The sequence below is a fragment of the Oncorhynchus clarkii genome, chromosome 4 (genome assembly GCF_045791955.1).
Source record: "Oncorhynchus clarkii lewisi isolate Uvic-CL-2024 chromosome 4, UVic_Ocla_1.0, whole genome shotgun sequence".
Taxonomy (NCBI): Eukaryota; Metazoa; Chordata; class Actinopteri; order Salmoniformes; family Salmonidae; genus Oncorhynchus; species Oncorhynchus clarkii.
The window spans coordinates 39,138,470-39,157,979 of NC_092150.1; the positions used below are offsets into that span (position 1 = coordinate 39,138,470).

The 19,510-nt window shown below is 46.6% G+C and overlaps 1 protein-coding gene across 1 annotated transcript in view; it reads left to right on the top strand.

The window, feature by feature from the left end:
• Positions 1-19,510, top strand: part of LOC139406800 (tyrosine-protein kinase JAK1-like) — a 57,359-nt gene that overhangs the window by 18,563 nt on the left and 19,286 nt on the right. Inside the window, exons 3-11 of the mRNA XM_071149850.1 lie at positions 1,524-1,647; positions 5,827-5,980; positions 6,192-6,355; positions 7,538-7,883; positions 8,083-8,265; positions 9,853-10,010; positions 10,209-10,323; positions 11,209-11,407; positions 19,158-19,267. Coding sequence (XP_071005951.1) covers positions 1,524-1,647; positions 5,827-5,980; positions 6,192-6,355; positions 7,538-7,883; positions 8,083-8,265; positions 9,853-10,010; positions 10,209-10,323; positions 11,209-11,407; positions 19,158-19,267 — 1,553 coding nt within the window. The remainder of the gene's footprint in view (positions 1-1,523; positions 1,648-5,826; positions 5,981-6,191; positions 6,356-7,537; positions 7,884-8,082; positions 8,266-9,852; positions 10,011-10,208; positions 10,324-11,208; positions 11,408-19,157; positions 19,268-19,510) is intronic.

A 19,510-nucleotide genomic window follows, 5' to 3' on the forward strand; every position in this document is an offset into this window, starting at 1 on the left:
ATTTCATGCTTGTAGTGTCATACCCAAGAAGATATGTACTGCCAAATGTACTTCAACAAGTAAAAGTTGCCAAGTTTCGAGCATCATACCCAAGAAGACTCAATGCTGTAATCACTGTTAAAGGTGCTTCAACAAAGTACTGAGTAAAAGGTCTGAATACCTATGTAAATGTGATATTTCTGTTTTGTTTTTCAAGAAATTGGCAAAAAATGTCTTAACCTGTTCTTTCTTTGTCATTATGGAGTTGTGTTTGTAGATTGAGGAGGGGGAAAAAAACAATTGAATAATTTTTAGAATAAGGCTGTAACGTAACAAAATGTGAAAGTCAAGGGGTCTGAATACTTTCCGAAAGCACTTTTAGGTCCCAGAGTTGACAGTCTGTCAGAGCAGAAACTATACCAGGAAGTCCAACGAACTGTCTGAGGTATACATCTGGGGGAGGCTATAAAACCATTTCTAGAGTGTTGAAAGTTTCCAAGAGAACATGTGGTCTCCATCATTAGGAAATGGAAAAAATATGGAACTCCCCAGACTCTGCTTAGAGCTGGGGAGATCAAACTGAGCAACTGGGCAAGAAGGACCTTGGTCAATGACCACTCGGACAGAACTACAGAGTTCCTTGACTGAGATGGGGGGGAAAAACCCACCAGATGTGCTACAGTCTCTATAGCACTTCACCAATCTGGGCTTTATTAGGAGAGTGGCCAGACGGAAGCCACTCCTGACAAAACGGTACATGACAGCACGCCTGGAGTATGCAAAAAAGCACGTGTAAGCATAAAACAAAAGATTCTGTGGTAAATGCAAAGCACAGTGTCTTAGAGGTTAATTAACAAAGCTTGATGAAAATCTGCAAGGAAGAATGGGAGAAAATCCACAAATCCAGATGTGCAAAGCTGATATAGATACAGACATACCCAAGATGAGTCAAAGCTGTAATCGACCCCAAAAGGTGCTCTTCCAAAGTATTGACTCAAGGGCTGTGAATACTTATGTAAATGAGATATTTCTGTATTTAGTCATCAATGTATGTCATCGATGTATGTCCTATCAGTCACTTTTGATGTATAAACCTACCTCAACCACTCCAGAACCCCTGCACATTGAATAACCTGTATATACTCGCATTCTCATGTTTCTTCAACCCCGTACCATACTTTTTGTGAGTGTTTATTATGATTCCATGTTCTATTATTACTACCGTCACTGCATTGTTGGGAAAGAGCTCTCAGTGTAAAAATGTCACAGTACTGTTTTACACCTGCTGCATCCTGTGCACATGGCAAATTAACCGTGAAACGTGCACTCTGTACTTTGGTATACACTGGCACGTGTGAACTCTGTGCAACTGATCATTCAGTGTCGGTTCTTTCCTAGCCTGATTGTTCAAACTTTGACCTACGTGGAAGCTGCTCTCCGGGTAAGAGCACTGACAAAATGAATTCATGGATGAAAAAGGTTGTAATGTAATGTGTCCTCCCTTTTTCCCTTTCTCCCTCTTCTTTCATTCCTTCCTCTCTCAGATATCTCCCCCCTATGCCATAATCTGTTTGGTCTGTATGATGAGAGCAGGACTCTGTGGTACGCTCCCAACCACCTCTTCAAGATCACGGACGAGACCTGCATCAAGCTGCACTACCGCATGAGGTACTTAGACGGGCCTACTGCAGTGTGTGGGTTCGCGTGCGTTTTGAGAGTGTGTGTGCGTTTGCTTGCTTCCGTGTGTGTGTGTGTGTGTGTGGGTGTCATCACATTATCATAGTCATTGTGATGAATCATGAATATCTCACTGATGTCATTCATCAGACGATCAATACACCCCCCCGTTGCGTGCGAGTTACTCATTTACTCATCCGCCACTCTGTTACCAACAACACCTGCTGTTGTTGCCACTCTGCACTCTCGATATCGCCTGTGACGGCAGTGTAAACTTGTCAACGTGACTGTTATTCAACCGTCATTCACTGACCATGATTCAGTGTAACAAGAAAGTTGTCATGCAGGTTGGTTGTATGGCACATTGAAAGCATGCTGCGCAGAGTAGAACGGCAGTTTCTGAGCTGGTAAAGTAGTCTACATCAGATAAGATTAGAGTAGTATCTGATTAAGTAGGATTTCCTTGTGAACTTCTTTTACAATTCACGTGAAACATTCATACAAGGCAGGACAAAATCCAATTACTTAAAGTATCAAGTAAGTGTGTTTGTTTTCTGCACTTGAGGATAATGTGATAGGAGATATTCAGTTGTCATGGCAGTTCAGTTGGATATGATCCAAGATAAACGTTTAACTCCGAGAGGAAGGAGAGTAAATGTGGTGTCACGCACACTTCCTCTTTCTGCTCTCTTTCACTAAATATAACCAGTGTTCAGAGTGGCTCTCCAGACCTCGGTGAAGACCGAATGCGGCTCCCGGTGCAAAATGCAAAATGCGGGAGCCGCATTCGGTCTTCACCGAGGTCTGGAGAGCCACTCTGAACACTGGTTATATTTCCTTGCTATCACAATTTGCTAAAAGTAGTGCTCCATCCATCGTTTTTGAAATGTTCGCTGCACCCTGACTGTCTAGTGATTATTAGCGAGCAGCCGGGCAGTCAACACCCCCGGGGTGTAAGTTTGACACCCCTGCAATAGAGGGCGAGGAGGAGGGTGAATGTGGTGAGAGCCTAATAAAGTTGACCCAGTGCTGAGTTGAATTTGCATCATACAGCCAGGGTACACTTACTCAACAAACAGGTTATGGCCAACGGGGAAAGAAGGCAAACCCAAACGCGCTTCAGCCCATCTTAAATGGAACAAGGGAGAATCAGATGCTCGACTGAGGGACCGGAAAATAGCCAAAACATTCCTTATCCCAGGATACTTCAACTGGTGACTATCCGGGAGAATGAAGAAAAAGGAGCACTCCATTTCTGCGTAAATCGGATAGATTTATTGTCGGGACAAACAAACAACAGTCTTCCGTTTCGGCACAAATCTCCTTCATCAGAGCCTTGAGTAGGAGAAATGTGTGAGGCACCATATACCCTCGCAGGGGAGTGTCCCGCTCAAATAATGTTCCTCAAACGTGTCGATAATGTCAGTAGTAGTAGTAGCAACTAGACCGGTTATTCAAACAGTGTGATCATCATTCAAGTTTCCTACACATACATTCCACTTGAATAACAAAAGACGGAGAAATAAAGTAAGAAAAACACATTTTCCAAAAAGATGCGAACGAGGGCTGTTCATTCCAGACCCATTTGGCTCGACGCAAAATGCCTCACTGTAACAATTTCCTCGTAATTTTGCCCCCTCTGGAGGAAAGAGAAACGTTCTCAATTCCCCAGAATGCCAAGGTTGAGGCTGAGCCATGATTGGCCTTCAGGTAGTGCCGCACGATTGCATATTCAATATTTTTTGGTGAGGATAGCCGTTTTGTGTTCAGCTATTCTTAATTTGAGCGCCTGTTTCGTCTGACCGACGTAAACAAGCCCACATGTGGGCATTTGAGCATTAAACAACATTTGCTGTACTAAACTCAGCAAAAAAAAGAAACGTCCCTTTTTCAGGACCCTGTCTTTCAAAGATAATTCGTAAAAATCCAAATAACTTCACAGATCTTCATTTTAAACACTGTTTTCTATGCTTGTTCAATGAACCATAAACAATTAATGAACATGCATTTGTGGAACGGTCATTAAACACTAACAGCTTACAGACGGTAGGCAATTAAGGTCACAGTTATGAAAACATAGGACACTAAAGAGGCCTTTCTACTGACTCTGAAATCCTTAGGCACGCTGCAAGGAGGTATGAGGACTGCAGATGTGGCCAGGGCAATAAATTGCAATGTCCGTACTGTGAGACGCCTAAGACAGCGCTACAGGGAGACAGGGTGGACAGCTGATCGTCCTTGCAGTGGCAGAGCACGTGTAACAACACCTGCACAGGACTGAGGGCTTGTAGGCCTGTTGTAAGGCAGGTCCTCTCCATACATCACTGGCAACAACGTTGCCTATGGGCACAAACCCACTGTCGCTGGACCAGACAGGACTGGCAAAAAGTGCTCTTCACTGACGAGACATGGTTTTGTCTCACCGGGGGTGATGGTCGGATTCTCATTTATCGTCGAAGGAATGAGCGAGGCCTGTACTCTGGAGCGGGATCGATTTGGAGGTGGAGGGTCCGTCATGGTCTGGGGTGGTGTGTCACAGCATCATCGGACTGAGCTTGTTGTCATTGCAGGCAATCTCAACGCTGTGCGTTACAGGGAAGACATCCTCCTCCCTCATGTGGCACCCTGCCTGCAGGCTCATCCTGACATGACCCTCCAACATGACAATGCCACCAGCCATACTGCTCGTTCTGTGTGTGATTTCCTGCACGACAGGAATGTCAGTGTTCTGCCATGGCCAGCAAAGAGCCCGGATCTTAATCCCATTGAGCACGTCTGGGACCTGTTGGATCGGTGGGTGAGGGCTAGGGTCATATCCCCCAGAAATGTCTGGGAACTTGCAGGTGGCTTGGTGGAAGAGTGGGGTAACATCTCACAGCAATAACTTTTTTTGAGTTTACAATTTCTTAAGTATTTTACCTTGTTACCTGAGCGTGAGTGATCGAATACTTTTGTGTCACTTGAGTTGGAAGAATGAGTACAATGACCACAGCGGTAGAAACCATTGGGGGGGGACCTGGGAGCCAGGAAGAGGGTGCAGGATCCGGGAGCACACTGTGCACGACGCGGTCTCTGATATTGCGACCCCTCCTCAACAGAGCATGTGAGCGGAGTTGAGCGGTTGGAAAAGACACGCTATGTTATCGACCCACCTCGTTCCTTTCTTTTAGCATGTGCACATAGTAAGTACACCATTATACTTTTGGTGACTTTTCAGGTTCCACAATGATTCTTCAGGTGTGGACAGTACATCATCGCACTCCCTCTCTTGCTCTTGGTCCTCCTCTTTGTAAGCCACCTTGATTTAGCACCTGTGTATGTTATCAGTTTCTTGATGAAAATATTTAGCCAACTCCATGACAGTTTCTAAAGGAAGGGGCTATTAGCGGCACACAAGTAGACTTCAAATGCATGCTGGGACGGGAGCGCTACTTGAGCGAAATTGGTGCGGGCAAGAAGGCTGACGCTCCAACCTTTGGGAATCTCGCTCCACGCTCCAGTCAAATTGGTCACGCTCCAGCTCCTCGCTCCAGCTCCTCGCTCCGCTCCAGTTCCGCTACAGCCCCTCGCTCTGCTCCAGCTCCAGCTACTCGCTCCAGCTCCACTCCACTCTGCTCTCACACTCTACTCCTAAACCAGTTCAGGAGAGGCTTCAGACGCAAAGTCTTTGAGCGAGGGGACACTCTGGAGAATGTGCCAGTGTTTGAGGATCGTGCTTTTTTATCTGCCCTTGTATTCAGTGGAAAAACAAAGGGGGGGGGGGGCCTCTATCAGTCTGTCGCTCTCGCTAATGAGACATGTTGACGAGACTGTCACTGTAGCCGTGTCCAAGGAACCTCTCTTTCATTATTTTAGCTTTAGTCTCAATCATTTGATTTGTTAGGAATATTGCATTTTTAGAGGTTTAAGATGATTAGTGTCACACCTTAGGGGCGTGTTCCTAGATTAAGGCCAACCTTTGTACACAAATACAAACAAATCTGCATACTTAACGTCAATGCACACACACACACACACACACACACACACACACACACACACACACACACACACACACACACACACACACACACACACACACACACACACACACACACACACACCTCACTCTTTTTGTCTCCTCTCTCTCTCTCTCTCTCTCTCTCTCTCTCTCTCTCTCTCATCCACCAGGTTTTACTTCACTAACTGGCATGGGACCAGTGAGAGTGAGTCTCCAGTGTGGAGACATTGTATCAGTAAACTGCGAGGAGGACTCAGCCCACAGAAGATCCCAGAGGGTACACCCTTACTGGACTCTGCCTCCCTCGACTACTTGTTCTTCCAGGTACGTGTGTGTGTGTCTATGAGAGGGTATGCACACTGTACATGTATGATTCACTACTCTTCCTAATTTCATTGGAATATTAGTCACCATTCACCACATCAGAAATCTGACGATTTGTATACACATGTCCCTTCTTGTATGGTTATGTATGAGTATATTGTGTGTGTGTGTGTGTGTGTGTGTGTGTGTGTGTGTGTGTGTGTGTTTCCAGGGCCAGAATGATTTCCAGAAGGGTCTGGCTGTGGTGCGTAGCCAGCAGAGTGAGGCGGAGCAGCATGAGATAGAGAATGAGTGTCTGGGCATGGCTGTACTGGCCATCACTCACTACGCTATGACCAAAGAAATACCTCTCTCTACTGCTTCCAATGAGATCAGGTATAGATGACACACTCACACACAGACAATGTTCCCTACAATTTCTTTTAGGAAGTGAGCAAATTTCAGATCTGCCTAGGGCAAACATGAACGTTGTGTACATTTTGTGCAACTTCCAGGGTGTGTCTACTGTGAACACTGAGGCCATACCCACTTTAAGTTACAGTTGTCGTAGTCAAGTAGGCTAGTGTGGCTATTTGGCCTACCGTCAAAAACAAAAGAGAAATGGATCCCGTAACATTTTAACATGGAAATAGCTGTTCTATCATTCAGTCTACAGTAGCAGCCAATGTGCTGTGTTCAATGTAGGCCTACATTCCATGAGACTTTTGAAGAAAAACATGCAGGGCTTGACATTAACCTGTTTAACCACTTGTCCTTCAGACAAGGTGGTGACAAAAATGTTGTCTTTGATGCAAAAATAATAAATCAAATACATTATTATTCCCATACCATTATTACAAGGAATCAGACAAATTATGACATCCTCTGCCTATTGGCTACTTAGCTTATTTAAGCATCTCTCAAAATACAACACTGCCCCTTTAAGACAAAAAAAAAGCTCTTTACCTGACTGGCTTTTCAAAGATGTCTAGAAATGTACACATTTTGTTCTCTTGTAGGAATCAATCACTCCCACAGTAGTTACCACAAATTATTTATAAATGGGCTAATAACTCACTAACTAGCAGCTACATGCAGCTCATGCTTTGATCTCAAAACAAGTGCATCTACTCACGACTGCTCATGCTGTAAACACAGTCCAGTTCAAAATGAATGGCACAGATCCATATATGGCAATGTTCTATTTGCATATAGGCCTACTGCAGCTTTGCTTGGTTATGGCACACCGGTCTGTGTAGCGTACGGGCTATGGCATTGATTGAATCAATCACAATTCCCACAGTAAAGGGAAATTGTGATAGTGTTAATTAACTAAGGGGGAAAACTCTAGTTGAGTCAAGCTCAAACTTGTGCTTCTATACGAGGGCTGATATTTCTTCTGCGCGGCAGTCCCGGGGGAGCATAGTTTAGAGGGAACATTGCACACAGATATACTGTATAATCTGTACACACGTACCTGTTAACAAATGGAAAGGGAAGACAATGTCCCTAATTCCTACACTGACTCCATCTACCCCCCTCTATTTACCAATCCCTTTCTCCTCCTGCTCTCTCCAGCTACAAACGTTTTATCCCGGAGAACCTGAACCGGAGCATTAAACAACGCAACATCCTCACCCGGCTCCGCATCAACAACGTCTTCAAGAACTTCCTGAATGAGTTCAACAGTCGCACGATGCAGGACAGCAACATCACGCTGTACGACCTGAAGATCAAGTACCTGTCCACCCTGGAAGGCCTCACCCGGGGCCTGGGGAGGGAGGTGTTGGAGCCCAGGGCCCTGGTACTTACCCAGGAGGGAGAGACAAACGGGGGGCTGAGCCATGGACCTGAGCCCTCCCTGGCCATAGAGGTCCAGGTTACTGGGACCACAGGGATCTCCTACAGGAGGAAGCCCCCTAATGTGAGTGGGAAGGTGGGGAGGTTAAAGGTGTTGGTGTGAGATTTCTGGTTGAGATATGTTAGAATGTCTAACATTAGACTTTTGGTTGAGATATATCTGGAGAGGGAGTGATTGGAAGGTATTGAAGTATCTGAATGTATTTTGAAACTAATCTATGAGAAATCTTATGACAATGCATTTTTGCTTTTATTGGCAATAGAATACCCTGATGCTGAAAGAGAAGACAAAGTCCAAGAAGAACAAGCTTGAGGGCAAACAGCAGAAGGACAAGAAGAGCGACGCCAGTGACGACTGGGTGACGTTCTGTGACTTTCACGAGATCACACACATCGTAATCAAAGAGTCCTCTGTCACCATCTTCAGACAGGATAACAAGAAGATGGTAAGATAAGTGCACGCACGCGCACACACACACACACACACACGCGCACATGCACACGCACACACTCCCAATACTGCTTGAGCTGAGATTATGCCGATTAAGCAGTGACAGTAGCATATTTAGTGTTTAATTAATTAATTAATTATTTGGTCTCTGTACTGTCTCAGCTCCAGCCAGCTGGTTCAAATGTCACCGGGCCTAACAACCAGCCAACCTAGCCCAGGAACAAATCATCTGATTAGTAGTCTGTGTTTAGATGAGATTAGATTACCATTAGACATTCCTCTGTTAAGAATAGAGCTATGTACAGGAGAAGTATTGTACAGTTGCTGAGTGTGTGTACAGTACTTACAGTGTTGCTCTAATTCTGTGGGACTGAAATGATCGCTGTGACTGCATGCCACGGCTTATAAGTGTGCCACTTGTTGCATCAGACCAAGCTAACTGAACCTCGAAAAAACAAGCTCCTTGAAGATGTGCAGTCTAGAGCACTAAGGAAAGATGAGAAAAGGAATGAGGGATGAGAAAAGGAATCTACAAGAAAGGAAGCTAGTGGAGTGTTTTGGAACACAGACTAAGGTGTCAGCTAATGGGGAGCAGGTTGGTATTTATTGGGATGAATCTTGAAATGTTATTGGTCACATAGACATGGTTAGCAGATTATTGCAAGTGTAGAGAAACGCTTGTGCTTCTAGTTCCGACAGTGCAGCAATATCTAACATGTAATCTAACAATTCCACATCTACATAATACACACAAATCTAAGTAAAGGAATGGAATAAGAATATAAAAATATATGGATGAGCAATGAAAGAGCGGCATATGCTAGATGTAATAGATGGTATAAAATACAGTATATACATATGAGATGTGTAATGCAAGAAATGTAAACATTATTAAAGTGACTAGTGATCCATTTATTAAAGTGGCCAATGATGTGAAGTCTGTATGTAGGCAGTAGCCTCTCTGTGTTAGTGATGGCTGTTTAGCAGTCTGATGGCCTTGAGATAGAATATGTTTTTCCGTCTCTCGGTCCCAGCTTTGATGCACCTGTACTGACCTCGCCTTCTGGATAGTAGCGGGTTGAACAGGCAGTGGCTCGGGTGGTTGTTGTCCTTGATGATCTTTTTGGCCTTCCCGTGACATCGGGTGCTGTAGGTGTCCTGGAGGGCAGGTAGTTTTACCCCGGTGATGCATTGTGCAGACCGCACCACCCTCTGGAGAGCCTTGCCATTTGATTTATTGGGATGAATCTTGTCCTGGAGGCAGCTCTGCAGAGTGGTCACTAGCTGGCCTAGCCACAAAGTAATCAAATCTGATTTTAAAGCTAACCTTAACTACCCTGCTAACCTTACGCCCAACCTTAAATGAAGACCAAAAGGCTCATTCTTATTAGCATACATTTTTTACGATATAGCCAATTTTTACTTTGCTGTGGGAACCGCTGAGCTAGGCCTCTGGGACACGATTCATCCCAATAAATGTCAACCTGCTAACGGGGATCCAAATAATGACGAATGAATCAAGTATTGAATGTAATGATTTATGAGGTATTTGTTACTATTGTGTAACTCGATTGTCCTCTAGGAGGTGCAGCTGGAGTTTAGAGGCGAGGCGCTGGCGTTCGCTGCTCTGGTGGACGGGTATTTCCGTCTTACGGTAGATGCCCATCACTACCTGTGTACAGAGGTGGCTCCTTCTTCTGTGGTGCAGAACCTACAGAACTGCTGTCATGGACCTATCTGGTCAGTAGTCACACACACTCACTCTCTCTTTTTTTCTCTCTGTCTGGCTTTTGTTCTCTCTCCCCCATTTCCATCTTTATATCCCCCTCATCTCTCTATTCTCATAACCTCTCTTCTTGTCCTTCTACCTTTCTCTATCTGTTTCATTTGTCTTAATCTACCGTCGAGTTTCGGGGGTTTGACTGTTGTCTCCTGCAGTACGGAGTATGCCATCCAGAAGCTTCGTCAGGAAGGCAACGAGGAGGGAACCTACGTCCTGCGCTGGTCCTGTACTGACTACCGTAACATCATCATGACCGTGGTCTGCAAAGAGGTAACACGTGCTTACCTGGCACGGGAGACACCTTGATTACGAAAGAGGCGCGAGACCATTGCACTCTGGCCATGCTGACCCCTGTGAATTACCCCAAATGTGGGTATCTTGACTGCATAATTTCCGGTAATAGGAAAGTGCGTCCACACTCTACGCTGGAATTAGGGCGGCAGGTAGCCTAGCGGTTAGAGCGCTGGCCCAGTAATCGAAAGGTCGCTGGTTGGAATCGCGGAGCTGACAAGGTGACAAGTCTGTCAATGTGCCCTTGCGCAAGGCACTTAACCCTAATTGTTCCACGGTTGCATTGGTATGGCCAGGGTCGAAATGGCAGACCCTGACCGTGACTCCACTCTCCGAGGGTGTCTCAGGGAGAGTTGGGATATGCAAAAAAAACACCCTGTTGAGAACAAAGTATTTTTGCAGGCAGAGAGAGTTGGTTGTTAATAACTGAGGTGGAACGAATGGAGAAGTCTGATAAAAAGCCAAAACAACAAAGTTCAGAGATAATCACACAAGGAAGTGACTAGGAGCTGTCTGATAAACAGTTACAACACAGATGATACCAAAACATGATACACACTCTGAGACACATACACACAGACACACACAGACACAGGATGTCCTTTTCAAACAATGTGTGGTTACTGTCAAAACAACAGCCTGGCAGTCTGGTGTGTATATCACATTACCATGGTTAGATAAGCTGAACTCCCATCAGTGAAAACTGTGTGTGTGTGTGTGTGTGTGGGGGGGGGATAGTATGTTCCAGGCAGTATGCAGTGGAAAACAGTTTGTTTTATCCTGCCTAACTCTCTCCCCCTTTCCCTCCCTGATTTCCTCTTTCCTTCTCTCCTTCCCTTCATCTACCCCCCCCCCCCTCTCCAGTTGGATCTGTGTGAGTCGAGGCAGGTGCATCTGTATAAGAACTTCCAGATCGAGGTGGGTTCTGAGGGATTCCGTCTGTTTGGGACCGAGACCTACAGATCTTCTCTCAGAGAGCTCCTAGACCACCTGGCAAGACAGAACCTCCGTACGGACAACCTCCACTTCCAGCTCAAACGCTGCTGCCCCCCACAGCCCAGAGGTATGAGGAGAGACACAAATATTCAGTACACACACACATACTTTCACTTCAACTTTTAGTGCTTTTATTTCAGCCCCTCAGAATGTCATGTTGGTCTTTCCATACATGTTTTGCACACAAGCACGCACGAACTGAGCCCTCTGCGTGACTTGGTTCTGGTCAGCTGAAAGGATGTCCCTTTTAGTACCTGTTTACACCAAGAGCTCTAGTTTCCCTTAGCGACACTGCCTCACCATGATTACCACTCACTTAACCCTCTGAGGGTAACTGTGTGCATCTGTGTGTAGGTGTGGCTATGTGTTTTTGCAAGTGTCTTGTGTGTGTGAGAACCCTGTCTTGTTTACATCCTCTGTGTGTGTGTGTGTGTGTGTGTGTGTGTGTGTGTGTGTGTGTGTGTGTGTGTGTGTGTGTGTGTGTGTGTGTGTGTGTGTGTGTGTGTGTGTGTGTGTGTGTGTGTGTGCGTGCATGTGCATCAGTGAGAGGCAAGGAAAGGAGTACTGTGGTTTCCTGAGCACATCTCTCCTCCTCTGTTTACTGCAGACAGGCGTGGGAGGTGGAGGTGTGTGTGTGGAGGTTGTTATGATTAAATATTTTGCCTGCTATGATGAGCCTGTCACAAGGGTGGAGCATCATTTGTGTTTTGATTTTGTTGTGTTTGTGTGTTGAAAACCACAGAGTTCTTTTTGTCACAACATCACTTCCTCCTCTCCACCCAGCCACACACTGATAATGATTCTAATATATCTACTACTCTACATTGCATTTTTGTTACACTGTACAGTCGTGGACAAGTGTTTTGAGAATGACACAAATACTAATTTCCACAAAGTCTGCTGCCTCAGTTTGTATGATGGCAATTTGCATATACTCCAGAATGTTATGAAGAGTGATCAGATAAATTGCAATGAATTGCAAAGTCCCTCTTTGCTATGCAAATGAACTGAATCCCCAAAAAAACATTTCCACTGCATTTCAGCCCTGTCGCAAAAGGACCAGCTGACATCACGTCAGTGATTCTCTCGTTAACACAGGTGTCAGTGTTGACGAGAACAAGGCTGGAGATCACTCTGTCATGCTGATTGAGTTCGAATAACAGACTGGAAGCTTCAAAAGGAGGGTGGTGCTTGGAATCCTTGTTCTTCCTCTGTCAACCATGGTTACTTGCAAGGAAACACGTGCCGTCATCATTGCTTTACACAGAAAGGGCTTCACAGGCAAGGATATTGCTGCCAGTAAGATTGCACCTAAATCAACCATTTATCGGAGAGCGGGGAGCGGTTCAATTGTTGTGAAGAAGGCTTCAGGACGCCCAAGAAAGTCCAGCAAGGGCCAGGACCGTCTCCTAAAGTTAATTCAGCTGCGGGATCGAGGCACCACCAGTACAGAGCTTGCTCAGGAATGGCAGCAGGCAGGTGGGAGTGCATCTGCACGCACAGTGAGGCAAGACTTTCGGAGGATGGCCTGGTGTCAAGAAGGGCAGCGAAGAAGCCACTTCTCTCCAGGAAAAACATCAAGGACAGACTGATATTCTGCAAAATGTACAGGTATTGGACTCCTGTGGACTGGGGTACGGTCATTTTCTCTGATGAATGCCCTTTCCGATTGTTTGGGGCATCTGGAAAAAAGCTTGTCCGGAGAAGACAAGGTGAGTGCTACCATCAGTCCTGTGTCATGCAAACAGTAAAGCATCCTGAGACCATTCATGTGTGGGGTTGCTTCTCACCCAAGGGAGTGGGCTCACTCACAATTTTGCCTAATAACTCAGCCATGACTAAAGAATGGTACCAACACATCTTCCGAGAGCAACTTCTACCATCCATCCAGGAACAGTTTGGTGACGAACAATGCCTGTTCCAGCATAATGGAGCACCTTGCCATAAGGCAAAAGTGATAACTAAGTGGCTCGGGGAACAAAACATAGATATTTTGGGTCCATGGCCAAGAAACTCCCCAGACCTTAATCCCATTCAGAACTTGTGGTCAGTCCTCAAGAGGCGGGTGGACAAACAAAAACCCACAAATTCTGACAAACTCCAAGCATTGATTATGCAAGAATGGGCTGCCATCAGTGTGGCCCAGAAGTTAATTGACAGCATGCCAGGGCAGATTGCAGAGGTCTTGAAAAAGAAGGGTCAACACTGCAAATATTGACTCTTTACATCAACTTCATGTAATTGTCAATAAAAGCCTTTGACACTTATGAAATGCTTGTAATTATACTTCAGTATTCCATAGTAACATCTGACAAAAAAGACACTGAAGCAGCAAACTTTGTGGAAATTAATATTTGTGTTATTCTCAAAACTTTTGGCCACAAAAGTATATACTGGATTATATACTGGTTCTCTTTCAAGTATTTGTTTTGGTATTTCACTTATGGGATACGGCCCCAGCGTATATGTCATAAAACTTTATTACACTACGCCATCCTTAATTGGCTGGATTTCGTGATGTGTGCGTCGGGGAACTGTGTCCCTCCTACCCTAGAAAAGGTTTGAGTCATTCAAGCACCTCTTCTCGCTTTTCATCAGAAACCTTACCTCGACACGACTGCCTTTTCCGGAATAGCTAAACTGTCCTCAGGCGTGAGCTTACAACTCGCTCAACAGGCACTATTCTCTGGACTGTGCGGTAGTGGCAATTTTCCTTTTCCTTCACCATAGTTAGAGGAAGATTCTTTGAGGAAGAATCTTCGGCTAACTCTTTTCCCGACCAAGTTAGCTGTATCCAAACAGTGACTACTCATAAGCAAGCTTGCCACCACGCTAGCTAGCTTCAAAGTTTAGTGGTTTAACTTGGACAATATTTTTTTTTTTACTACGTACTACCAAGCTATCTTGTCTATCTTTTTTGGAAATGGTATCCGGCCATCACACAAGTGCCACCATTGGAGATAAACCACTAATTGCTAGCTACCTAACTGGACTGTGCCCTCTTCATGGTGAAGAGTCTCCGTCGCACGCCAAGCTAGCCTCAGTCAACACGACCCTAACATGGGGCTGACATCCCCAATGGCTCATTAGAGGCGATGGATATCCCCACAGGGAATCTCGAAGCGATTGCTAGCACTAGCTGGGATGACCAGCTTGAAGCCATTGCCCCACTGTTGGAGGACTCCAGCAATGACCTTGCTGCCTCCCTGCCGGGCTTCCTGATATCAGACGACAACGACTCCATGGGGCTTTCTTGACAGCCTCCATTTGGAATCATCAGATGGAGGCAACGACTCCTTCATCCCCTCAGGCCGCCAAGCCTCCTGCCAGGGAATCCGAAACCGTCTCTCGGTGTGGACCTGCAAGACGTGTGCAAACGCACTGCAGATAAACTGTTGATTCCCTTGCCTAATACAGTAGCAGAGACCACCACGTCCCGCTACGAAGGTAAGCTACCCAAAGCCAAATGGGCAGCCAGGCAATTTATACCAGTCTTCCAGAATGAATGGAGGAGGTTATCCGTACCTGGAATAGACCTTTTTCCTCCAAGAACCCTGTCCAAGGTGGGTCGTGTTGGACTGTGTTGACATGGAAGGGATTGGGCTTGCCCACATGCCCCCCCATCGACCCAATGGTAGCTTCCCATCTACACCCCAGCCAGAAGTTCTCCATGAGCTCGACTGGTCCCACCTTACCAGCCAAGTGCGTGTGCATTCAGTCCTCCGTGACAGAGGTCTACAAGTTGATCGCCACAGCGGTGACAGGGCTCAACACCGCTTCCATGACCTCGGCATACCAAGCTGAGCTACAGGAAGAGATAACGGTCACACCGGAGCCAAGTTTGTGAGACGAGAGCTGCATTGCTACAGACCTCAACCTGCATCTGCTTAAAGCTGCCGTCCAGGTGTCGGGAAGAGTGATGGGGCTCATGATATCCCAGGAGAGGGCGCGATGGCTCGATGGCTCAATCTATCCACGGTGTCTGACAGTGAGAATCTGAAGATCCTGGATGCTCTCGTAGGCCTTGTCGGTCCCACCATTGAGAAACGGTGCGAGGAGAAGAAGAGGGAGCCCTCCAGCTCTGTCTGCCCAGTAAGATACAGCCCAGTGCCTCCCCTGTGCATGGCTCCACCTTCGCCCAGTCTGCAGCAGGTCAAAATTCCTTTAAGATCCCCAGCCCCCTAGGCTGCAAGCCCAAGGCAGCAGAGAACCTCGGACCCTAAAGACCCCTGATCTAAGAAGCCTCCCTTCCCACCCATGGCCCCAAGGAGCCAACCGGCCCCTAACCCCACCCAGGGGGTAAGGAGGAAGATGCAGACGGCCTAGTGGTGTCCCCATTGCCAGAGAGGTGAGAACGGCCTCCCCCAAGTGCATTTCTATCTCCACCACCAGTCCTGAGCCTGTTCCAGGGTGCAAGTTCCCAGGCACCTGAATACCGGCCCCAAGTCGGTGGTCACAGAGTACAGCCCAAAGAGGAGAAAAGACAGTGTTCAGGTGAATGCTTCTACAAGACCCCCCCTCTCGTCTCACAAACACTCCCCAATGTCAGTTCACTTTTTTTATTATCCCACTAGCACAACCAGGCTACAGGCCAAGGGTGCAGTCAGACATGTTGTTTCTCACACAATCAAATCAAACAGTGTGCCTCCCTATAACCGCTCCTTCCTGTGGTGATAGGCCACATAAGCACTCTTCCAGTGCGGGCCAGCCGTGCATGTGCAGCGCTTCGCGGACTGTCATACACTCTCCCCCCGACAAAGGGTGCTGCTCTCTCTCGGAAAGGAGAGAGATCTGGTGGGCATGCGTAGTGTCAAACTGGGTACAGGGCACGATAGACGGACTACAATTCCCTGTCACCCACCTCAATTCAAAGGAATCGGAGCTCAGGCTCAGATGGATTCAGAGCCTGTCCTCTGGGAAATCACAAAACTAATAGGGATAACTCACTGTCACCTCTCAGAGGAAGTCTATATACGGCTGATGACGTACATAGACAATTCGCTGCTGTGCACTCAATCGAGACAAGAATTCTTAGTCTGCTCTGGGAACGCCTGAAACTTCTAGGTTTCAGAATAAACACAGGAAAGAGCATTCTGATTCCCACGCAGACAATCTCTTTCCTAGGTCTAACCCTAGATTCGGTATCATTCAAGCTCGCCTCAAGGAAACGTATAAGAACATTCCAGAATTGCCTAGCACTTCTTCGCAGAGGGAACCTGGTCTCTTTCAAAACATGCCTACGGCTGTGGGGTTTGATGGCATCGGCTTTAGTGGTCATCCCATTAGGGCGCTTGAATATGAGAGGGTTTCAACGCTGGGTCTCTTCTCTAGGTCCCAATACATCACCATGTACAGATCTCCATAGATTTCACGGTAGCACTGCACTCCTGGAGAGACCCGACATTTCTGTCGCAGGGTGTCCAGATGGACACTGTTTTCGCCCAAAAATTAGTCCTGACAGGCACATCTCTCTCGGGTTGGGGTGCGACCCACGAGGTGCTGAACGGGGTGTGGGGACCCCATCTCCGTTCCACTCACATAAACTGCCTGGAACTCCTTGCAGTGTCCCTAGCATTAAAGTCGTTTCTCCCATTTATGGAGGGTCGTCATGTTCTAGTCAGAACAGACAGAAACCACGGTTGTGGCTTACATAAACAGACAAGGGGGACTGCGATCCCCTCACTTACACACACTGGTACACAGACTGATTATGTGGAGCAGTGTGCATCTCCAGTCAACGAGAGCTACTCATGAACCAGTAGTGCTGAATTTGAGGGCATGTTTACTCTCCTGGGGGAACCCTCTATATGGGGAGTGGAAGCTCCACCCAGAGTTGGCCAATCAGGTTTGGATTCGCTTCGGCATTCCAGCAGTGGATCTTTATGCATTGAGGGAGAATACACTGTGTCCCCTGTTATTTTCCCTGAGGGGTCGGGATGCACCGATCAGGATGGACGCGTTGGCATATGAGTGACCATGTGACCTCCTGTATTCATTCCCCCTACTGGCCCTGATCGCTCTCTCTGTTTCTCATACTAATAGTGCCACATTGGCCAGAAAGACACTGTCTGGCGGAGATCACTCAACTACTATGCGGTCAACTGTGGCACCTCCCGCTGCATTGGGACCTACTGTGCCAGGAGCGCAGGGAGATTTTCCAACCTCCCCCGGAACGGTTGGCACTCTGGGCATGGCCCATGAACGGTTTCATTTGAACACTGCCGGGCTTCCCCAAAATCACATTTAGACTGTTGAGTGCTAGAGCCTCATCCACCAGGTCCCTTTATGATTTGTAAATGGCATGTGTTTGAGGAATGGCGCACCAATTAACAGGCCGTGTCGTTCCAGTGCTCTGTCCCGGTAATCCTGTTGTTTACACAGGAATTATTAGACAAAGGAAAGGCCTTTTCTGCTATTAAGGTATATCTGGCAGCTATTTCGGCTTGTCGTGTTGGTTTTGGGAGCACAACAGTAGGTCAACACCCGTTTTGCCCGTTTGATGAACGGTGCGCGTCGTTTGAGTCCAGGGTCCAAACAGCTTGCCCTGTCATGGGACTTATCAGTTGTTTTGGATGCTCTATGCCAACAGCCTTTTAAACCCTCGGATCAGGTGGAGGTTAAGATGCTTTCATTTACGGCAGCACTGTTACTAGCGTTGGCCTCTGCCAAGCGTGCAAGCGACATTCACACGCTCTCAGTGCACTCGTCAATGTGCACAGTTTGCTCCTGGTAACGATAGGGTATCATTGCGGCCAAATCCCGCCTTTATCCCTACGGTTACTAACCCATCTTAGACGTGTCTTCCCCTTGAGCTGACAGCTTTTCATCCCACAGCCAGAACAAATGGTTGCATATGTTCGTGCTCTGTGCATCTACATGGACAGGACTAAGTGGTTTAGAAACTGTGATCAGTTGTTCATTTCCTGCTCGAAACCTTACATGGGTAGAGCACTCCATAAACAATGCCTCTCCCACTGGATAGTGGGGGCTATCGCTTTGGTAAAGGTATTGTCTCCTGCTGGCCTACTGGCTCATTCCACTAGAGAAATGGCTGCGCCCTGGGCTTTATTTAAGGGCATATTTATCCAAGATATTTGGGCAGCAGCGAGTTGGGCTTCATCTCATACGTTTGCAAAGTTTTATAGGCTCCATGTCACTGCACCAACACTGGCGCATACTGTTTTAGGTGTAGGATCTTCTGAGGGCCAGGGCCCATTTTGTGTGATGAGTCACACAGGGCAGTCGGTCGTCAGGATAAGCTTGTCTGGCAATACAGGAGTTCGTATATACCATAAGTGAAATACCGAAATGAATACTTGAACGAGAACTTTAGGTTCCAACTGTAACCCCGGTTTTCTGACAGTATGAGTGAGGGATTTCACCAGACCACCCTCCTTGCAGGAGAGAGGAAGAGGTGTTGCTTATATTGAATGACTCCTCGATGCAACGTTGGACCTTTTTATAAAGGCAACACCGACAACACACGTCTCGACGTCCAGCCAATCATGGCTGGCGTAGTGTATTAAAGGCTTCTCACAAATACACTGGGGGCGTATCCCATAAGTATACTATCATACTACACTATATACAAAATCAAGTGGATTTGGCTATTTCAGCCACACCTGTTGCTGACAGGTGTATAAAATCGAGCAGACAGCCATGCAATATTTTGTTGTTGCGTGGCCTAATGAACACAACCCTGGTGTGTGTTCTGTGTTGCGTGTTAGTGTGTGTGTGTGTGTGTGTGTGTGTGTGTGTGTGTGTGTGTGTGTGTGTGTGTTTTGCACTGGCTAATATGGAATATGTGTGTGTTTCAGAGGTGTCCAACCTGCTGGTAGTAACTAAGGAACGAGTGCTGGTCCCCCAGACACCCCTGCAGGAGAGCCAACTCAGCTTCCACAGGATCCTCAAGGAAGAGATCTTACAGGTACAGTACCACACACCGTAACAGGCACGTGCACAGATAGGGGTCTTCCTGTGCCCAAGCACCTGCCCATTTACCCTCCTACTTGCCAAGTGCCCTTTTGGGTGATGAGTGAGGTATTTCACCAGACCATCATATATATATATATATATATATATATATATATATATATATATATATATATATTTTTTTTTTGTGTGTAGTAGCCCTAATACATTATCACAGCATATTGGCTATATGCCTGGC